Genomic DNA, 18,216 nt, shown 5'->3' with positions numbered 1-18,216 from the left:
AAAAAGTTCTGGAACTCCTGCATGAGGGTCACCCAGGAATTGTGAGGATGAAGGGTTTGGCTAGGAGCTATGTCTGGTGGCCCCTAATGGACAGGGAAATCAGTGACAGGGTTGGCCGATGCCGAGTATGTCAGGAATCAGACCACTACCACCTCGGCCCCAGTTTTGGAGTGGGAGAAACCCCAAGGCCCTTGGTCCCGCATACACATTGATTTTGCCGGCCCCTTCCACGGCCAAACATTTCTAATTGTGGTGGATGCATTCTCCAAATGGCTGGAGATCATCCTAATGAAATCCACAACCGCGGAGCTGTCATCTCAGCACTAAAACACCTTTTCGCCACGCACGGGCTACCGGACACCCTCGTGTCCGATAATGGCCCACAGTTCACCGCAGCATTATTTGAAGGGTACCTGGCTGAAGAGGGCATCCCACATGCCCTCTCAGCGCCGTTCCACCCTGCGTCGAGCGGCCTTGCTGAGCGTTTTGTCGGTGCGAAGAAGCGCTATCACGAAGCGGCCCCGGCGATTGGCAGGCACAAATCGGCGCATTCCTAACCGTCCAACACAGGACCCCCTGTGTGGCCACCGGCCGCAGCCCAGCCGAGCTATTAATGTGGCGGAACCTACGGTGCCCGCTAGACCGGCTACACCCGAACTACGTACAGGACGGGTTCAAAACAAAACCAGATAGAATCCGAGAGTTAAACATAGGAGACTCGGTGTGGGCACATAATTACAGCGACGGCCCTAACTGGAAGAGGGGGATAGTCATGGACAAAACGGGCCCCAAATCTTATCTAGTGGAACTGAGCGATGGCAGAATCTGGGCGCCACATAGATCAATTAAGAAACAGATTGAGCGATAAGGCAGAATTAGGCGAGAACAGCCCTGACTATGATTTAATTAACCCACAGCTGACGGCGCCAAGAACAAACAGAAAGCGTAAGCAAAGACCAAACAGAGACTTATCTGAGTCAGGCGAGGTCCAGCGACACCTCCGGTCCCTCTAGAGGACAGCAGGTCCGAGCCGGCGAATAATCCAGGGCGGATGGCGGGAGGAGGAGCTCAGAGGAACGAAAAGTCCCTCCGGCAAGCTCGACTCAACTCCAGAAAGTGAACTGCGCAGGTCCGGGAGAGTCAGGAGGCGCACGTACCTGCAGGACTACGTAGAGAAGTAATATGCAAATATTGGCAAAGTGCCTTCTGGGAGGGAAGGAGTGTAATGTATTACTGTAAGTTTTGGCGGGAGTTTTAGGCGGGAAATATCTCGTTTCTGATTGGATGCAGCCTCAGGCTGAAGTGTATATAAGGAGAGGTTTTTCTCCAGAGTTTTGCTGGGTCACACTATATTAAAGAGCTGTTGTCACTAACCTGGTCTCCTGCCTCGTCAATACCCAAACATAACAATTTATATTGCTATATTGACCATCAATTGTGTTGTAAATGTTGTACCTTGATGAAGGTATCTTTTCTTTTATGTACACTGAGAGCATATGCACCAAGACAAATTCCTTGTGTGTCCAATCACACTTGGCCAAAAAAAATTCTATTCTATTCTATTCTAAAAATGGGATTTATGAACATTTAAAAAAAATACTTAAGACTGTTGCAGCATTCCCCTGTTGTCACGTCATTTACATTTGGATGCTTGACAACTGATTCACATATACGACGGTTGCAGTGCCCCGGGGTTACGTGATCGCCTTTTCTGATCTTCCGGCAAGCAAAGTCAATGGGGAAACCAGATTCACTTAAAAAAGAGTCTTACTAATTTTAACAACTGCAGTGATTTTACTTACCAAATGTGGCAAGAAAAGTCGTAAAATGGGACAAGCCCACTTAAATGTTTCACTTAGCCACGTAAATGTTGGGCCCAATTGTCATAACTCGAAGGCTACCCGTATTTGCATCCCAAATAATAATAGCCATAATTAAATGTAATTTAAGCTAAAGTTAAGGTAGGATGCCCGCATGGACATACCCATATTGTTTGCTGGGCAACTATATAAGAGTGGATAGGATTTTTACATCAGTCAGGCTTAGGCAGGCCCTTTTGCTCTGAGAAGTCTCTAATTTTGTTTCTTGGACTGCAAGCATTGCTCATAGCCAAGCTTATGAAGAAATTCTTGCCCAAGGATCACAAAGACTAGTATTTGTAGACTTTGTAGGAGTTTTTCAGCAGTTTGGATTAGAATAGATAGCCTGGACAGAACCTGGGGAGTAGATATAACTGTATCTGTTTTTCCATGCCACTTAGTCCTTTTTAGAAATAGCAGTACATACTATTTATTTATTTATTTATTTATTTATTTAAATTTGTATACCGCCCTTCTCCCGAAGGACTCAGGGCGGTTCACAGCCAGGTAAAAATACATAGTAAACTATAAATACAATTAAAATACTATTAAAAGACTTATTAAATTGGCCAGAATTAAAATTTAGAAATAAAACCCATTAAAAACCCATAAACTTAAAAAACTAACCCAGTCCAGCGCAGATAAATAAGTGAGTTTTAAGCTCACGGCGAAAGGTTCGGAGGTCCGGAAGTTGACGGAGTCCTGGGGGGAGTTCGTTCCAGAGGGCGGGAGCCCCCACAGAGAAGGCCCTTCCCCTGGGCGTCGCCAGACGACACTGTCGCGCCGACGGCACCCTGAGGAGTCCCTCTCTGTGAGAGCGCACGGGTCGGTGAGAGGTATTTGGTAGCAGCAGGCGGTCCCGTAAGTAACCCGGCCCTATGCCATGGAGCGCTTTAAAGACGTTCACCAACACCTTGAAGCGCACCCGAAGGCCACAGGTAGCCAGTGCAGCCTGCGCGGGATAGGTGTCACTCGGGAGCCACGAGGGCTCCCTCTATCACCAGCGCAGCTGCATTCTGGACTAACTGCAGCCTCCGGATGCCTCAAGGAGCCCCATGTGAGAGCATTGCAGTAGTCCAGGCGAGGCGTCACAGGCGTGAGTGACTGTGCACAAGGCATCCCGGTCTAGAAAGGCGCAACTGGCGCACCAGGCGAACCTGGTGAAAGCTCTCCTGGAGACGGCCGTCAAGTGATCTTCAAAAGACAGCCGTTCATCCAGGAGAACGCCCAAATTGCGCACCCTCTCCATCGGGGCCAATGACTCGCTCCCGACAGTCAGCCGCGGACTCAGCTGACTGTGCGGGATGCGGCATCCACAGCCACTCCGTCTTGGAGGATTGAGCTTGAGCCTGTTTCTCCCCATCCAGACCCGTACGGCTTCCAAACACCGGGACAGCACTTGATAGCTTCATTGGGGTGGCCGGTGTGGAAAAGTACAGCTGGGTGTCATCAGCGTACAGCTGGTACCTCACACGAAGCCACTGATGATCTCACCCAGCGGCTTCATATAGATGTTGAACAGAAGGCGAGAGAATCGGCCCTGCGGCACCACAAGTGAGGCGCGGGCCGACCTCTGCCCCGTCAACACCGTCTGCGACGGTCGGAGAGATAGGAGAGAACCACCGATAGCGGTGCCTCTCACTCCCAATCCCTCAACCGGCGCAGCAGGATACCATGGTCGATGGTATCGAAAGCCGCTGAGAGGTCTAATAGGACCAGGGCAGAGGAACAACCCCTATCCCTGGCCCTCCAGAGATCATCCACCATTGCGACCAAAGCCGTCTCCGTGCTGTAACCGGGCGGAAGCGGACTGGAGCAGGTCCAGATAGACAGTTTCCTCCAGGTGCAAGGGAAACTGATATGCCACCATACTCTCTACAACCTTCGCATGACGGCGGGTTGGAGACGAGCGATAATTACCTAAAACAGCGGGTCAGGAAGGCTTCTTGAGGAGGGCCTCACCACCGCCTCTTTCAAGGCGGCGGAAGACTCCCTCCAACAAAAAGCACTCGTAATCCCCTGGAGCCAGCCTCGTGTCACCTCCTGAGTGGCCAGCACCAGCCAGGAAGGGCACGGGTCCAGTAAACACGTGGTGGCATTCAATCTACCCAGCAACCTGTCCATGTCCTCGGGAGTCACAGGGTCAAACTCATCCCAAACAACATCACCAAGACCGCCCTCAGATGCCCGTCCGAATCGCCACAATTTTGGTCCAGACCGTCCCTAAGCTGATCGATTTTATCGTATAGATAACGTTAAACTCCTCAGCACGTCCTGCAGCGGGTCATCCCGCTCCCCTGGTGAAGGAGGCGGGTCACCAAACAGGGCAGCTGGGCGGTTATCTGCCGGCGCAATGAGGAGGCGTAGCGCCTCGCTTCCCTCAGTGCCACTAGGTAGGTCCTAGTATAGGATCTAACTAGTGTCCGATCAACCTCTGAGCGGCTGGACCTCCAAGAACTCTCTAGGCGTCTTCTCCGGCGTTTCATCCCCTCAGCTCCTCGGAGAACCAAGGGCGGTTGGGATCTGCGCGGGTCAGAGGCCGCAGAGGCACGACACGGTCTAAAGCCCCAGCCGCAGCCCGTTCCCAGGCTGCGGCTAGTTCCTCTGCCGTGCCGTGAGCCAGACCCTCAGGGAATGGCCCAAGCTCCGTCCGAAACCTCTCTGGGTCCATCAGGCGCCTGGGGCGGTACCAACGTAGTGGTTCCGTCTCCCTGCGGTGTTGGGTAGCGGTCAGAAAGTCCAGGCGAAGGAGAGAGTGATCTGACCATGACAAAGGTTCTGTGACTATATCTCTCAAGTCCAGATCCTTCAGCCACTGACCAGAGATGAAAATCAGGTCCAGTGTGCCTCCCCCGATGTGAGTAGGGCCATCCACTACTTGGGTCAGGTCCAAGGCCATCATGGAGGCCATGAACTCCCGAGCTACTGTCGATGACAGGTCGGCAGGTGGCAAGTTAAAGTCCCCATGACTAAAAGTCTGGGGTCTCCACTGCCACCCGGCAAGCACCTCCAGAAGCTCGGGCAGGGCGGCTGTCACGCAGCAAGGAGCCAGGTGCGACCAGCAAGCCCATCTGACATCTATGACCCCACCTCACAAGAGGATTCACACCCGGCAATCTGAGGTACAGTGGTCTCCCTCGGCTCTAGACTCTCTTTAATAACAACCGCCACCCCCACCCCTACCCTGGGCCTCGGCTGATGGAATGCACGGAAACCCGGTGGGCACATCTCGACCAGGGCACGCCCCTTCAGTGCCCAACCAGGTCTCCGTGCGCCTATAATATCCGGCACCCCTGAATCAGATCATGTATTAGGGGGCCTTGGCCACACGGACCGTGCGTTGCATAACATCAGGCGAAGGCCCAGGCTCTGAGGGTCTTGACCATCCGAGGCAGGAGAAGTCAGGGGATCGGGCGCGATCGCCTGTATACATCGAGCACGTGACCCCCTAAACCGATCGATCCCCCTTCCGCCATATCTGCCTCCCACTTACCGTGCAGATGGACTCACCCTCACACAAAGGAACACACTCCCCCATAACCTCCGAACCCATTTGATAGTCGCCATGAGCATGCACTGGAACTGGTTTCTCTCCTGACGGCTACCCCATCACCCACCTAACCCCCCACCCACCCCCAACCCAGACCCGTCAGTTTCCCTCCCCCCCTTAAAATTTCCATTAAAACTCCCACTTAAAAAGTTCCATTCCATCTTCACAGGGTAATAAGTTAAAACATCACAAACGTATTATTAAAATATCCATAACTCTGACCAGACTATCCTAGTCCAGGAAAAATCACAATTTATGTATTCAGCTAAAGCTGAAAGTACAAAATAGATTTCTTAGCATTATAGCCACTTGGTCCTTGGGGTAAATTGAAGTTAGTTCTGAGCTATATATCTGATTTTTTAAGAAGAGCAGGCATCTCACTATTTCCCAGACACAGTTGTAACATGCTGATGATGTATATGTTAGAGTAGCGGGTGAACCCATTTAGTCGATTGCTAGAAGTCAAAATGCTTACTTTTTCTTGACTGGTTGGTTTGATTTGTTCTTGAAAGTGTGTAGAAAATGTTTTGAAGTTAAGTGTCGATACTATTATGAAGTTGGGTGCTTTGGAGATAATTGTCAAAGGTCAGGAAGCTTTACTTCAGAAATTAAAATGTGAAGAGTAAGTGGGAACACAAATTAAGGATTGGGGACAAGTTATATAAGTGAGGTGAATAATTTTTACCCATATAAATCTTGGTCAGATGATTCAGATGATTATCTATTGAATATTTGATAAAGGAGTAATTGCTTCTTTGGTCTCCATTGTGATTTAAATGATGCTAAAGAAACAACTAATATATTGTAACACACTCTTAATTATCCAGTTGTTTAAGCTGATGAATAAGTGATCATTCTTTCAACTGGAAGATGAGACCAAGCTTTTATGTTGCCCCAGGAGAATTTGGAAAACTCCTTAAACTTTCACTTACTGGTAGATATATTGTGTGCTAATAAAATACATTTTAAAACCATTCTCTCAGGTAGCAGATCTCCTTTTCTGTTCTGCGAAGGATGCCACACTCAAGTATGATTCCGTCTGTGGAGTTCCATACACAGCTTTGCCCTTGGCAACAATAATCTGCTCAACCAACAAGATTCCAATGCTTATACGGAGAAAAGAAGCCAAAGATCATGGTAAAAAGAATAAAATTTAATTTAAATTTTACATATAGATGATATAAGTCAGCGGTTGTCAACTTTTTTCTTCACCACTGACCCCTTTAAATATATTTTGTGGCCATGGAGCATGGATATGAACCCCCAAGACTTAAAGATTTAAATCGTAACATTTCTTCAAACCTTTGCAGACTTCCTGTGGTGACATGGTTCCCCCCCCCACCCCCAAAGAGGTCCATAGACCACAGGTTGAGAACCAGGAGTATCAGTAGCAAATAAGCAAGATGTGACTGACAGTAAATTGCTATCAGCTTATTCTCTTTTTGTAGAAAAGAGTTTTGAGGTAAATTTTGTGTCCACAATTAATAAATATGCATGCAAATGTGTTACACTGAAATGATTTTTGAAGATTGATGTGTTGCGCATATATATATATATATATGAATATATATATATATATATATACATATACATATACATATACATATATATATATATATATATATATATATATATATATATATATATATATATATACACACACACACACACAATATTTTAGGGTTTTATAGTAATGTTCGATCCTTTCTATTCCTCTTAAAGGAACCAAACGCCTTGTGGAGGGCACAATTAATTCAGGAGAGACTTGTCTGATCATTGAGGACGTAGTAACCAGCGGTTCAAGTGTCTTGGAAACGGCAGAGGTCCTTTGGAAAGAGGGACTTAAGGTTACCGATGCCATTGTGCTGTTGGACAGAGAACAAGGAGGGAAAGCCATGTTGGAAAAACATGGAATTAGGCTGCACTCCGTGTGCAGCTTGTCTCAAATTCTCAAAATCCTTGAACAGCAGGAAAAAATTACCTCTGAAATGGTGGTAAGAGTGGAAAAATTCATTCAAGACAATATTTTTAAACCGTCTGAGCAAAATGGTACCGCTCCTGTGAAAAGGGTATGCAGAGAAATAAGTTACGCTTCTCGGGCTGAGCTACCAGGCACTCATCCTCTGGCTGCTCGACTTCTCAGGCTCATGGAGAAAAAACAGTCTAATTTGTGCCTTTCTGCTGATGTGAACAGTTCCAAAGAATTGCTCCAACTGGCTGACACTCTGGGACCGTCCATCTGCATTTTAAAAACTCACATTGATATTCTGGATGATTTTACTCAGGAAGTAGTGAAAGAACTGAGTGTGCTTGCTGCTCGGCATGAATTCTTGATTTTTGAAGACCGAAAATTTGCAGACATTGGAAATACAGTGAAACATCAGTACAAAGGTAAATTTGACTTCCCCAACTACACTGTAACCTCTCCAGGGCTTTTCCACTTGTTGGGATATTTTGAATTTCAAACAATTGCTATGTATTTGATTGAGCACTAATTTGTTTTTTATTTTCAAACCTCCTGAACTTCTGTTAAAATAAATTTTATTCCAAATATTATCAAAACTCAGTGCTAAGCATGTTATTTTTTTATTTCTTTATTTTTACTAATCCACGCCCATCTCATGGAAAGTGATTTTGTAACAAAGGAGGGTTTGGACATTGAAATATATTTATCCAACTGAGCCTTTTCCCACTGGTGCTAACTGTAGCATAAACACATCTCAGTAATCGTTTTTTTGTGCTGATCTTCATTGCGTTGAATTCTGGTCTACAGCCTATAATAGATTTCAATGGTTTAGCTGCTTTATTTTTAAATCTTATCACATATGGTCGGGTTTCTGCCATTCTTGGCTGACCATTCTGCTCTTGATACAGTTGGTTGACACCTAGGTGCTGGGATCTATTGGTTTTAGGATGAAGAGGGATCTTTCCTCTCCAGCCCATGGGATTGTCTTCCAGGGCTATTTTGATTCAGGTAGCCAGACAGACAGGTTCTTTCAAACTAGGTTCTATCTAAGTCCCTGAGATGATCCCCAACTTGAACACAGCCGCCGTTCACTTATAGCAGAGGGCGGAATAGTACAATGAAGCTCTGTAGCTGTCTATTGTAATTTGTTTGGATTGTTTTGGAACATGGATTTGTGTTCTCAATCCTTTGCAACATTTCCATAAAAATAAAAAAGGTGAGAGAGGAGTTTTGGTCAGTTTGCATAACTTTTTGAGCCACAACTATTCTCGTAGTTGTTAACTTGCCTATTCTTTCTTTCAGGCGGTGTTTTCAAAATAGCATCATGGTCAGATATGGTTAATGCCCATGCAGTTCCTGGCCCAGGAGTTCTTAAGGGGCTGAAAGAAGTAGGGCATCCTTTACAACGCGGGTGTCTCTTGATTGGTGAGATGAGCTCCAGCGAGTCCCTGGCCACTGGGGACTATACGAAAGCCGTTGTAAGTTGGAACTTTCATCTGAATAGAGTTGAAAGACAAAAGCATCTCAAGTACCTAAAAGCATCCATCGTTCTCCGGCAGTGTGAGAAAGATACTTAGAATGGAAGTGTAGCTTCCATTAGCACATTAGAGAAATCCTTGCCAGAGAAGGACAGTGAAAACTAGAATAATTCTAGGAAGCTTGTAGGCAAGAATGGAAGGGGATTGTGAAAAGATTCTGACACAAAGAAAGGATGATTATATAGTGCAGTGTTGTGATTGAGATATTCTTTATTTTACGAGATAAATACAGGTAGTCTTCAACTTACAACTATCTGTTTAGTTACCATTCAAAATTACTGTGGCATTGAAAAAAGTGACCTGTGACCATTTTTCACACTTACGACTGTTGCAGCATCTCCAGGGTCACGTGATCAAAATTCAATTACTTGGCAACCACTTCATATTTATGATGGTTGCAGTGAACAACTATTCATTTAGTGACCATTCAAAGTTACAAAGATGCTGAAAAAAGTGACTTATGACCATTTTCACACTTACGACCATTGCAGCATCCCCAGGGTCATGTGATTAAAATTCAGGCATTTGGCACCTGGCTCATATTTATGACAATTACAGTGTCCCAAGGTCATGTGATCCCCTTTTGTGACCTGACAAGCAAAGTCAATGGGAAAGCCAGATTCACTTCACAACAGTGTTACTAACTTAACAACTGCAGTGATTCACTTAACAACTCTGGCAAGAAAGATCATAAAATGGGGCAAACCTCATTTAAGGTCTACTTGTCAAGTCAAGGACTACCTGTAATGTTTTTTTGCAAATACGGAGATGTGCATTTGTGACTCATGTCAGTATGGTCAATAACAATACTGCCGTGATTTTTTAATATTGTGTGTTTTGGCTTTTATAATACCACCACTGTTTAGTATTTTTTCTCTCTTCCATTTTACAGTATGTCAAAAGCAAATTTACCTGATTGTGTGACAGGTCTTATGTGTGCATGTTCTCTAGGTCAAAATGGCTGAAGATCACTCCGATTTTGTTCTGGGATTTATTTCTGGGTCCAGAATTACTGAAAAACCTGAATTTCTTCACTTGACTCCAGGTGTCCAGATGCAAGCTGGGGGTAAGTATTGTAATTACAGTGGCTTATTTAGAATAAATATGGCATTTTTAACAGGACAAAGTATTTTAGAATGTGTAACCTTGACTGGAGTAAGAATTGGCTTGGTAATAAATAGCATCTACAGTAGAACTTAATTGGGGAACCAACCAACTGTGATGGCTTTCATAAGAGGCATATAAATGTTACTTTTTTGATTAAAAGAAAATATTAAAAGCTTTTTTGCTATGGATATTTCTACTTTTTCTGGAGTATTTTTGTTTTTTCCCTTAAAGTTGGTAGTAAATACAGTCTGATTAACCCTAACCCTAACGGGAAGGTAATATGGAAGGTAATGGAAGGTAATAAACAGCCCCTTACCAGATCTATTCATGCAGAGATTGGATACTCATCTATTGACTATGCTTTTTTAAGAACTAAGTGGCATGACCTGGGGCAGCGAGAAGATTTTTAGATGGTTATGCTCTGTTGCCACTCTTCTGCTTTGAAAGGATACTTAAGTGGTATTTTATTTTGCCTGTTAATTTCAAAAACATGGTCATTTAAAAAATACAATACAAAGATATGCATGGGAGAACGCAGTGAAACTTCCTTTTGTCAACTAGAAAAGTAAAATTTTCAAACGGCTTATTGGAGAGGAAGGAGCATTAGGTATAGTCACCGTTTTGAGTTCTTTATAAAAATAATAATGGCTGGATTTTTTAAAAAAACCTTTTTTTTTTTGGTAACTTTAGAATATTTGTGATATTCTCTGTGCTTTTTTCAGCATGAACCAGAACTGGTTTTATTATAAATGTGGATACATAAAGAGTTGTATAAGGATGTTTGATATTTGCAGCTATTTTTTCATTCATTTTCTAATTGTTGGCTTGAAATTTACTTTTCCCCCTGGTGATGGACTTCTACTGAGCCCCTGCTGAACCATTTGCCACAGCTTGTAAAAAATAATTTTTTATTAGCACCACTGTAAGAAATAGAAGATTATTTTTGCCACCTCTTGCGTGACTTTATACTTATATTAAATCTATATTGGCATTTTATTACTTTATGCAATAAGGAGAGAAGAGATTCTTTGGAAGAATTTTTCTCTTTCTGTGTGGTTTTCCATTGTACTTGGATCTATTCATTTCTATAAGGAATTATTTTTTTCTGGAATTTTTTAAAATTTTACTAAAATGAAAATAACCGAAAACCATAAAAATATATCTTGTTCTTTGCAGGTGATAGCCTTGGGCAGAAGTACCTAAGTCCACAAGAAGTTATTAGAAAACGAAATTCAGACATCATCATTGTAGGACGGGGCATCTTGTCTGCATCAGACCGCTGGGCTGAAGCAGAAGCGTACAGGAAATTAGCCTGGGAAAGTTACTTGCAGAGGATTGGCGTTTGTACCCAAAATTAACCAAGTTGGTTTCCACTAAACAAGCCATTCCAAGAAGCTAGCACAATTCAAATATATGTGTTTTGTCTACCAAATGTTTTTGTATGTTAAAATAAATTTGCTACTGAGAGATTTGGAAGGTATCACACAAATAACAGCTATGGCACTTCTTGACACCGAAATCAAGCAATCGGTTTTTATCTTGAGATGATTTTGGACTTGTGTCCTTGTTTTTAGAGTAAAATGGAAAACCATTCATAGGTCTTTAAAACCGCCATTAATATAAAAATGAAGAGAAGTCAGAAAACAAGATAGATCTTTATATAGTTTATGCACTTCTGGTTATCAGTTCTTAATTGTTTTCTGTATTAAATTAGGAGGTGTCTGTACTGACAAAAGAGCTGCCTGTTTAGTGTAATTAAGACACATCTTAATGTTTTTAATGTTTTAGCAAATGCTTTGCTAATGTAGAGATAACTTAATACCTCATGTTACATACAGAAAATGTATTTCTCCTGTTGATAATTATCTGGAATATGAGATGTATGAACATCTTTTACAATATTAATTTTAAATATGAACATATGAATACATCATTGGTTTTGTATGGGAATAGTAGAATAATATGTACATTTTGTTACATAAAATGTTGCATTTATGAATGTTAGGGGTCTTATGGAAGATTTGCAGTATAACTGAGATATTAGTACAGATAAACTATTTCTTGTTCTGAAATGGTCCAGAATTCTCAAGAACTTGTCTTAACCAGCCACAGGGGTTTTTTTCCCTCCTTATTCAGTTGAGTCATCAAATTCTTCTATAAAAGTCATATATTTCAAATGAAAAGAAAGTTTATTCTGATGTATAAAAGACCGCCTATAATGTTATGATTCCGATTTAACTGTATTTTAACTCACATAATTTGCAAAGTATGTGAATAAAATAGTGTTTCTTTTATAAATGTGTGTCATTTTCTGTTCATAAGTTTCTACCACCTTAGACTTCTATTTTAAACCTTACTGAGATTCTACATTATTACAAATCTATTTGTATGAGTTCAAAGAGCAGGCACTTACTCAAAATAACAGCAGAAAAACAAGATAGATCTTTATATAGTTTATGCACTTCTGGTTATCAGTTCTTAATTGTTTTCTGTATTAAATTAGGAGGTGTCTGTACTGACAAAAGAGCTGCCTGTTTAGTGTAATTAAGACACATCTTAATGTTTTTAATGTTTTAGCAAATGCTTTGCTAATGTAGAGATAACTTAATACCTCATGTTACATACAGTAAATGTATTTCTCCTGTTGATAATTATCTGGAATATGAGATGTATGAACATCTTTTACAATATTAATTTTAAATATGAGCATACGAATACATCAGTGGTTTTGTATGGGAATAGTAGAATAATATGTACATTTTGTTACATAAAATGTTGCATTTATGAATGTTAGGGGTCTTATGGAAGATTTGCAGCGTAACTGAGATATTAGTACAGATAAAATATTTCTTGTTCTGAAATGGTCCAGAATTCTCAAGAATTTGTCTTAACCAGCCATAGGGTTTTTTCCCCCTCCTTATTCAGTTGAGTCATCAAATTCTTCTATAAAAGTCATATATTTCAAATGAGAAGAAAGTTTATTCTGATGTATAAAAGACCGCCTATAATGTTATGATTCCGATTTAAGCATATTTTAACTCACATAATTTCCAAAGTATGTGAATAAAATAGTGTTTCTTTTATAAATGTGTGTCATTTTCTGTTCATAAGTTTCTACCACCTTAGACTTCTATTTTAAACCTTACTGAGATTCTACATTATTACAAATCTATTTGTATGAGTTCAAAGAGCAGGCACTTACTCAAAATAACAGCAGAAAAACAAGATGGATATGTCACAATCTGCCCAAGAAAGTGCCTGGTAGTAATGAATAAAATAGTGTTTCTTTTATAAATGTGTGTCATTTTCTGTTCATAAGTTTCTACCACCTTAGACTTCTATTTTTAATTATTGCTTATTGAATCAGTTTTTAACTATATTGTATTTTAACTCACATAATTTGCAAAGTATGTGAATAAAATAAAAGTGAACTTTATTGATTTTAGTTCAATAAAGTCAACTGTTGTGTTTTTATTGCAACCAGCAAATATTTGGCTTTCCTTCTTGTATCTTCCTATCTTAAGAAGTTTAGTGTGCATGTCTTCTCCCCAAGCATTACTGGAAGTTAGGTATTAAAATTTATGACAGTCTCTAAAAATTGTGATATTTTAGATGTCAAAAATACCAGGATTCCTGGATGCTGAAGAATTATGTCTCCAGAATCACACAGTCTATATGCTCAGGTATAGGGATTTTATTTTTTTTGTCTTTTAATGACCCGGTAATCTCTTGCATTGGGGTGGAGTCGGGGCAAGTGAATGTAGCTGAGTGTTTACTGGCTGGATGCCCTTCCTGTTGCCAATGTGGAGTTAAGCAGCAGATATATTCTCATTGTGCCCAGAGAGAGAAATATCTGCTGCTACCTAGGATCAAACTCACAGGCTCCTGATTGTGAGACGAGAGCTCCACCTCTAGGCCACTACACCACTAAGCTGAGAAGTTAATGTGTTCAGGTAATTAGCAGGTTTCCATAAATTCCTACTGATGAGCACTGCAGGTTCCACATTAAGAAGCCAATTTTAGTTCTGTCATCTCCAGTCTTTGATAAATAATCCTTTTGGCCTGATCATAGCCAACCAAAAGAAGGCAATTTTGGGGTAATCCAGTAAAAAAAAGTTTTAGCCAGTATAACATTGACTTTCAAACTCAATATTCAATCCTAGGCCTCTTTCTCTCAAGACCAACCGCTCTATTGATGTTTTTAGAAAGTGAGAGTGTGGCCCGAGAGAATTAGTTGATGTGTTCTCAAAGGGATTTCTTTTGACCTGTGCTACATATCAAATTGAGGTCAGGATTTTGGCCTCAAAATGTTTAAAAGCTGCAGATACAAACTCCCTCCGCCGGTTCAAAAGAATCTCAAGGATTTAGGCACGATATTAACAGTGAACTTTCCAGGATGACAGCATAAAATGTCATTCTGGAGTATAGGTGATCCTTGACCAAAATGGAGGCCAAAATTTCCCTGCCTGAGCAAAACAGTTGTTGACTTTCGACCCATTTTATGACCTTGCCACAACTGAACCACTGTAGTTGTTAATAATAACTTTCAAACTCAATATTCAATCCTAGGCCTCTTTCTCTCAAGACCAACCGCTCTATTGATGTTTTTAGAAAGTGAGAGTGTGGCCCGAGAGAATTAGTTGATGTGTGTTCTCAAAGGGATTTCTTTTGACCTGTGCTACATATCAAATCAGGGTCAGGATTTTGGCAGATACAAATTCCCTCCGCCAGTTCAAAAGAATCTCAAGGATTTAGGCACTATATTCACAGTGAGCTTTCCAGGATGACAGCATAAAATGTCATTCTGGAGTATAGGTGATCCTTGACCAAAATGGAGGCCAAAATTTCCCTGCCTGAGCAAAACAGTTGTTGACTTTGCTTGTCAGGTCACAAAAGGAGGATCCTATGACCCGAGGACACGGCTACCATTATAAATATGAGTCAGTTACCAGGCATCTGAATTTGATCACATGACCATGGGGATGCTGCAACAGTTGTGTGAAAACCACCGGCTAGGGGTCGCTTTTCAGCGTGGTAATTTCAAATGGTCACTAAATGAATAGTTGTAAGCCGATTTTTAAGGTAAGAAGCTTGTATGCTATTTCCATCCACAATATTGGGCTGTTTTGACTTCTGGGAAAATACCAGTCTCTGCATTTCTGATTATAACCAACATATATTGTTCACAGAAGTGTGTGATAGCTATTACTTCATCTAAAACAGTTGTTGACTTTGCTTGTCAGGTCACAAAAGGAGGACCCTATGACCCGAGGACACGGCTACCATTATAAATATGAGTCAGTTACCAAGCGTCTGAATTTGATTACATGACCATGGGGATGCTGCAACAGTTGTGTGAAAACCGCCGGCCAGGGGTCGCTTTTCAGCGCGGTAATTTCAAATGGTCACTAAATGAATAGTTGTAAGCCGAGGACTACCTATATTTAAGGTAAGAAGCTTGTATGCTATTTCCATCCACAATATTGGGCTGTTTTGACTTCTGGGAAAATACCAGTCTCTGCATTTCTGATTATAACCAACATATATTGTTCACAGAAGTGTGTGATAGCTATTACTTCATCTAAAACAGTTGTTGACTTTCGACCCATTTATGACCTTGCCACAACTGAACCACTGTAGTTGTTAATAATAACTTTCAAACTCAATATTCAATCCTAGGCCTCTTTCTCTCAAGACCAACCGCTCTATTGATGTTTTTAGAAAGTGAGAGTGTGGCCCGAGAGAATTAGTTGATGTGTTCTCAAAGGGATTTCTTTTGACCTGTGCTACATATCAAATTGAGGTCAGGATTTTGGCCTCAAAATGTTTAAAAGCTGCAGATACAAACTCCCTCCGCCGGTTCAAAAGAATCTCAAGGATTTAGGCACGATATTAACAGTGAACTTTCCAGGATGACAGCATAAAATGTCATTCTGGAGTATAGGTGATCTTCGACCAAAATGGAGGCCAAAATTTCCCTGCCTGAGCAAAACTTACGGGACCACCTAATAACTTTCAAACTCAATATTCAATCCTAGGCCTCTTTCTCTCAAGACCAACCGCTCTATTGATGTTTTTAGAAAGTGAGAGTGTGGCCCGAGAGAATTAGTTGATGTGTGTTCTCAAAGGGATTTCTTTTGACCTGTGCTACATATCAAATTGAGGTCAGGATTTTGGCCTCAAAATGTTTAAAAGCTGCAGATACAAACTCCCTCCGCCGGTTCAAAAGAATCTCAAGGATTTAGGCACGATATTAACAGTGAACTTTCCAGGATGACAGCATAAAATGTCATTCTGGAGTATAGGTGATCTTCGACCAAAATGGAGGCCAAAATTTCCTGCCTGAGCAAAACAGTTGTTGACTTTCGAACTGCTGAACTGCCGACTTTTCAATCGACAAACTCAGGGTCTTAGCCACTGAGTCATCGCATCCTTCTTTTTAAGAATACAGGATAACAAAGTTAGAAAGGATCTTAGAGGTCTTCTAGTCCACCCCCATCCCATCCCCACTCAAGCAGTGGACGATTTTTTTCTGGCAGGAATTAATTCAAAAGCTTGTAGGAATTAATTCAAAAGCTTGTAGGAATTAATTCAAAAGCTTGTAGGAATTAATTCAAAAGCTTGTAGGAATTAATTCAAAAGCTTGTAGGAATTAATTCAAAAGCTTGTAGGAATTAATTCAAAAGCTTGTAGGAATTAATTCAAAAGCTTGTAGGAATTAATTCAAAAGCTTGTAGGAATTAATTCAAAAGCTTGTAGGAATTAATTCAAAAGCTTGTAGGAATTAATTCAAAAGCTTGTAGGAATTAATTCAAAAGCTTGTAGGAATTAATTCAAAAGCTTGTAGGAATTAATTCAAAAGCTTGTAGGAATTAATTCAAAAGCTTGTAGGAATTAATTCAAAAGCTTGTAGGAATTAATTCAAAAGCTTGTAGGAATTAATTCAAAAGCTTGTAGGAATTAATTCAAAAGCTTGTAGGAATTAATTCAAAAGCTTGTAGGAATTAATTCAAAAGCTTGTAGGAATTAATTCAAAAGCTTGTAGGAATTAATTCAAAAGCTTGTAGGAATTAATTCAAAAGCTTGTAGGAATTAATTCAAAAGCTTGTAGGAATTAATTCAAAAGCTTGTAGGAATTAATTCAAAAGCTTGTAGGAATTAATTCAAAAGCTTGTAGGAATTAATTCAAAAGCTTGTAGGAATTAATTCAAAAGCTTGTAGGAATTAATTCAAAAGCTTGTAGGAATTAATTCAAAAGCTTGTAGGAATTAATTCAAAAGCTTGTAGGAATTAATTCAAAAGCTTGTAGGAATTAATTCAAAAGCTTGTAGGAATTAATTCAAAAGCTTGTAGGAATTAATTCAAAATTCAATGGCTTTGAAGCCATTGCTCTGCAGTGTTCCTAATGGCTCCATCTGGTCTCTTTTGCTGTTTAATGCAAGAGTTAAAACGTTTCGGTGCCTTTAGAATGTTAGTGTCATTCTATTTCTCTTTTCCTTCAAAATAAAAAGAAGCTGTTCCATTTCTCAATTTGTGTCTGACATTTGTAATGGATTGGATGGGAGTGAGCTAAATCCAGACATCCTGGTGGACAGATGATAGAAGGATTAACGAATTAAGAGTTAATGTACACAAAAAGGTCTTTATACTTGACCCAATGGCTCAAATTTGCAAGCTGGCTTTTTTTTTTCAGGCCCTAATGCAAAAATCAGTCAATTAATAGTCAGGCATGTGTTTGCAGAGTTAAGCTTTGTCTGCTCACTGTGTCTGTTTCCAGAATTATCAGGATAGATTGGTGTGATACCTCATCTGGGCTGTGATAGCTGACGCTGCCTTTGTAAATGTTTGGACATCTCTTTTGGTTTAGATCACTGCTGTCAGTCTGCTTGACTGGAGCCTTATAGTATGCTGGTTTGCTCTGTGGATATTGCGAGGCCTGCAATTAATGGATGATACACAATAATATGCATGAAATCAACCAAAAATCAAATAGTGAAAATGTTGGTTATAGTTCATGCACTGATTTTTCTGCCTATAAGAAGTATTTCTTCCGGCAGAAGAATGATTACAACTTTGTAGCAACTTTTGGAGAGCTGGAAAGCCACACCGAAAGCACTGAAGGCCACAACCAGAAACAGCATCCCAAATTGTGTCCTCTCAAGTTACAATGTATTAAATTAAACATGCTACTTACGA

At 41.0% G+C, this 18,216-nt stretch overlaps 1 protein-coding gene across 1 annotated transcript; it reads left to right on the top strand.

The window, feature by feature from the left end:
• The first annotated feature begins 6,392 nt into the window (after positions 1 to 6,392).
• LOC131204178 (uridine 5'-monophosphate synthase-like) lies at positions 6,393 to 12,393 on the top strand. Its single transcript, XM_058195116.1, has 5 exons — positions 6,393 to 6,546; positions 7,132 to 7,800; positions 8,678 to 8,853; positions 9,865 to 9,979; positions 11,197 to 12,393. Exons 1-5 carry the CDS (start codon positions 6,513 to 6,515, stop codon positions 11,376 to 11,378), a joined length of 1,176 nt encoding a protein of 391 aa, XP_058051099.1. The 5' UTR covers positions 6,393 to 6,512; the 3' UTR covers positions 11,379 to 12,393.
• The last annotated feature ends 5,823 nt before the right edge of the window (positions 12,394 to 18,216 follow it).

The sequence above is a fragment of the Ahaetulla prasina genome, chromosome 1 (assembly GCF_028640845.1).
Source record: "Ahaetulla prasina isolate Xishuangbanna chromosome 1, ASM2864084v1, whole genome shotgun sequence".
NCBI classification, from domain to species: Eukaryota; Metazoa; Chordata; class Lepidosauria; order Squamata; family Colubridae; genus Ahaetulla; species Ahaetulla prasina.
The sequence above is the reverse complement of the archived record's forward strand: the minus strand, read 5'-3'. Positions and strand labels throughout refer to the sequence as shown.

Excerpts from the sequence above, each read along its gene's own strand:
- LOC131204178 (XM_058195116.1), top strand. The coding sequence starts at position 6,513 with ATGCTTATACGGAGAAAAGAAGCCAAAGATCATG. Across the intron at positions 6,547-7,131 it reads AAAAGAAGCCAAAGATCATG|GAACCAAACGCCTTGTGGAG; the intron begins GTAAAAAGAATA and ends TTCCTCTTAAAG. Across the intron at positions 8,854-9,864 it reads GGGACTATACGAAAGCCGTT|GTCAAAATGGCTGAAGATCA; the intron begins GTAAGTTGGAAC and ends CATGTTCTCTAG.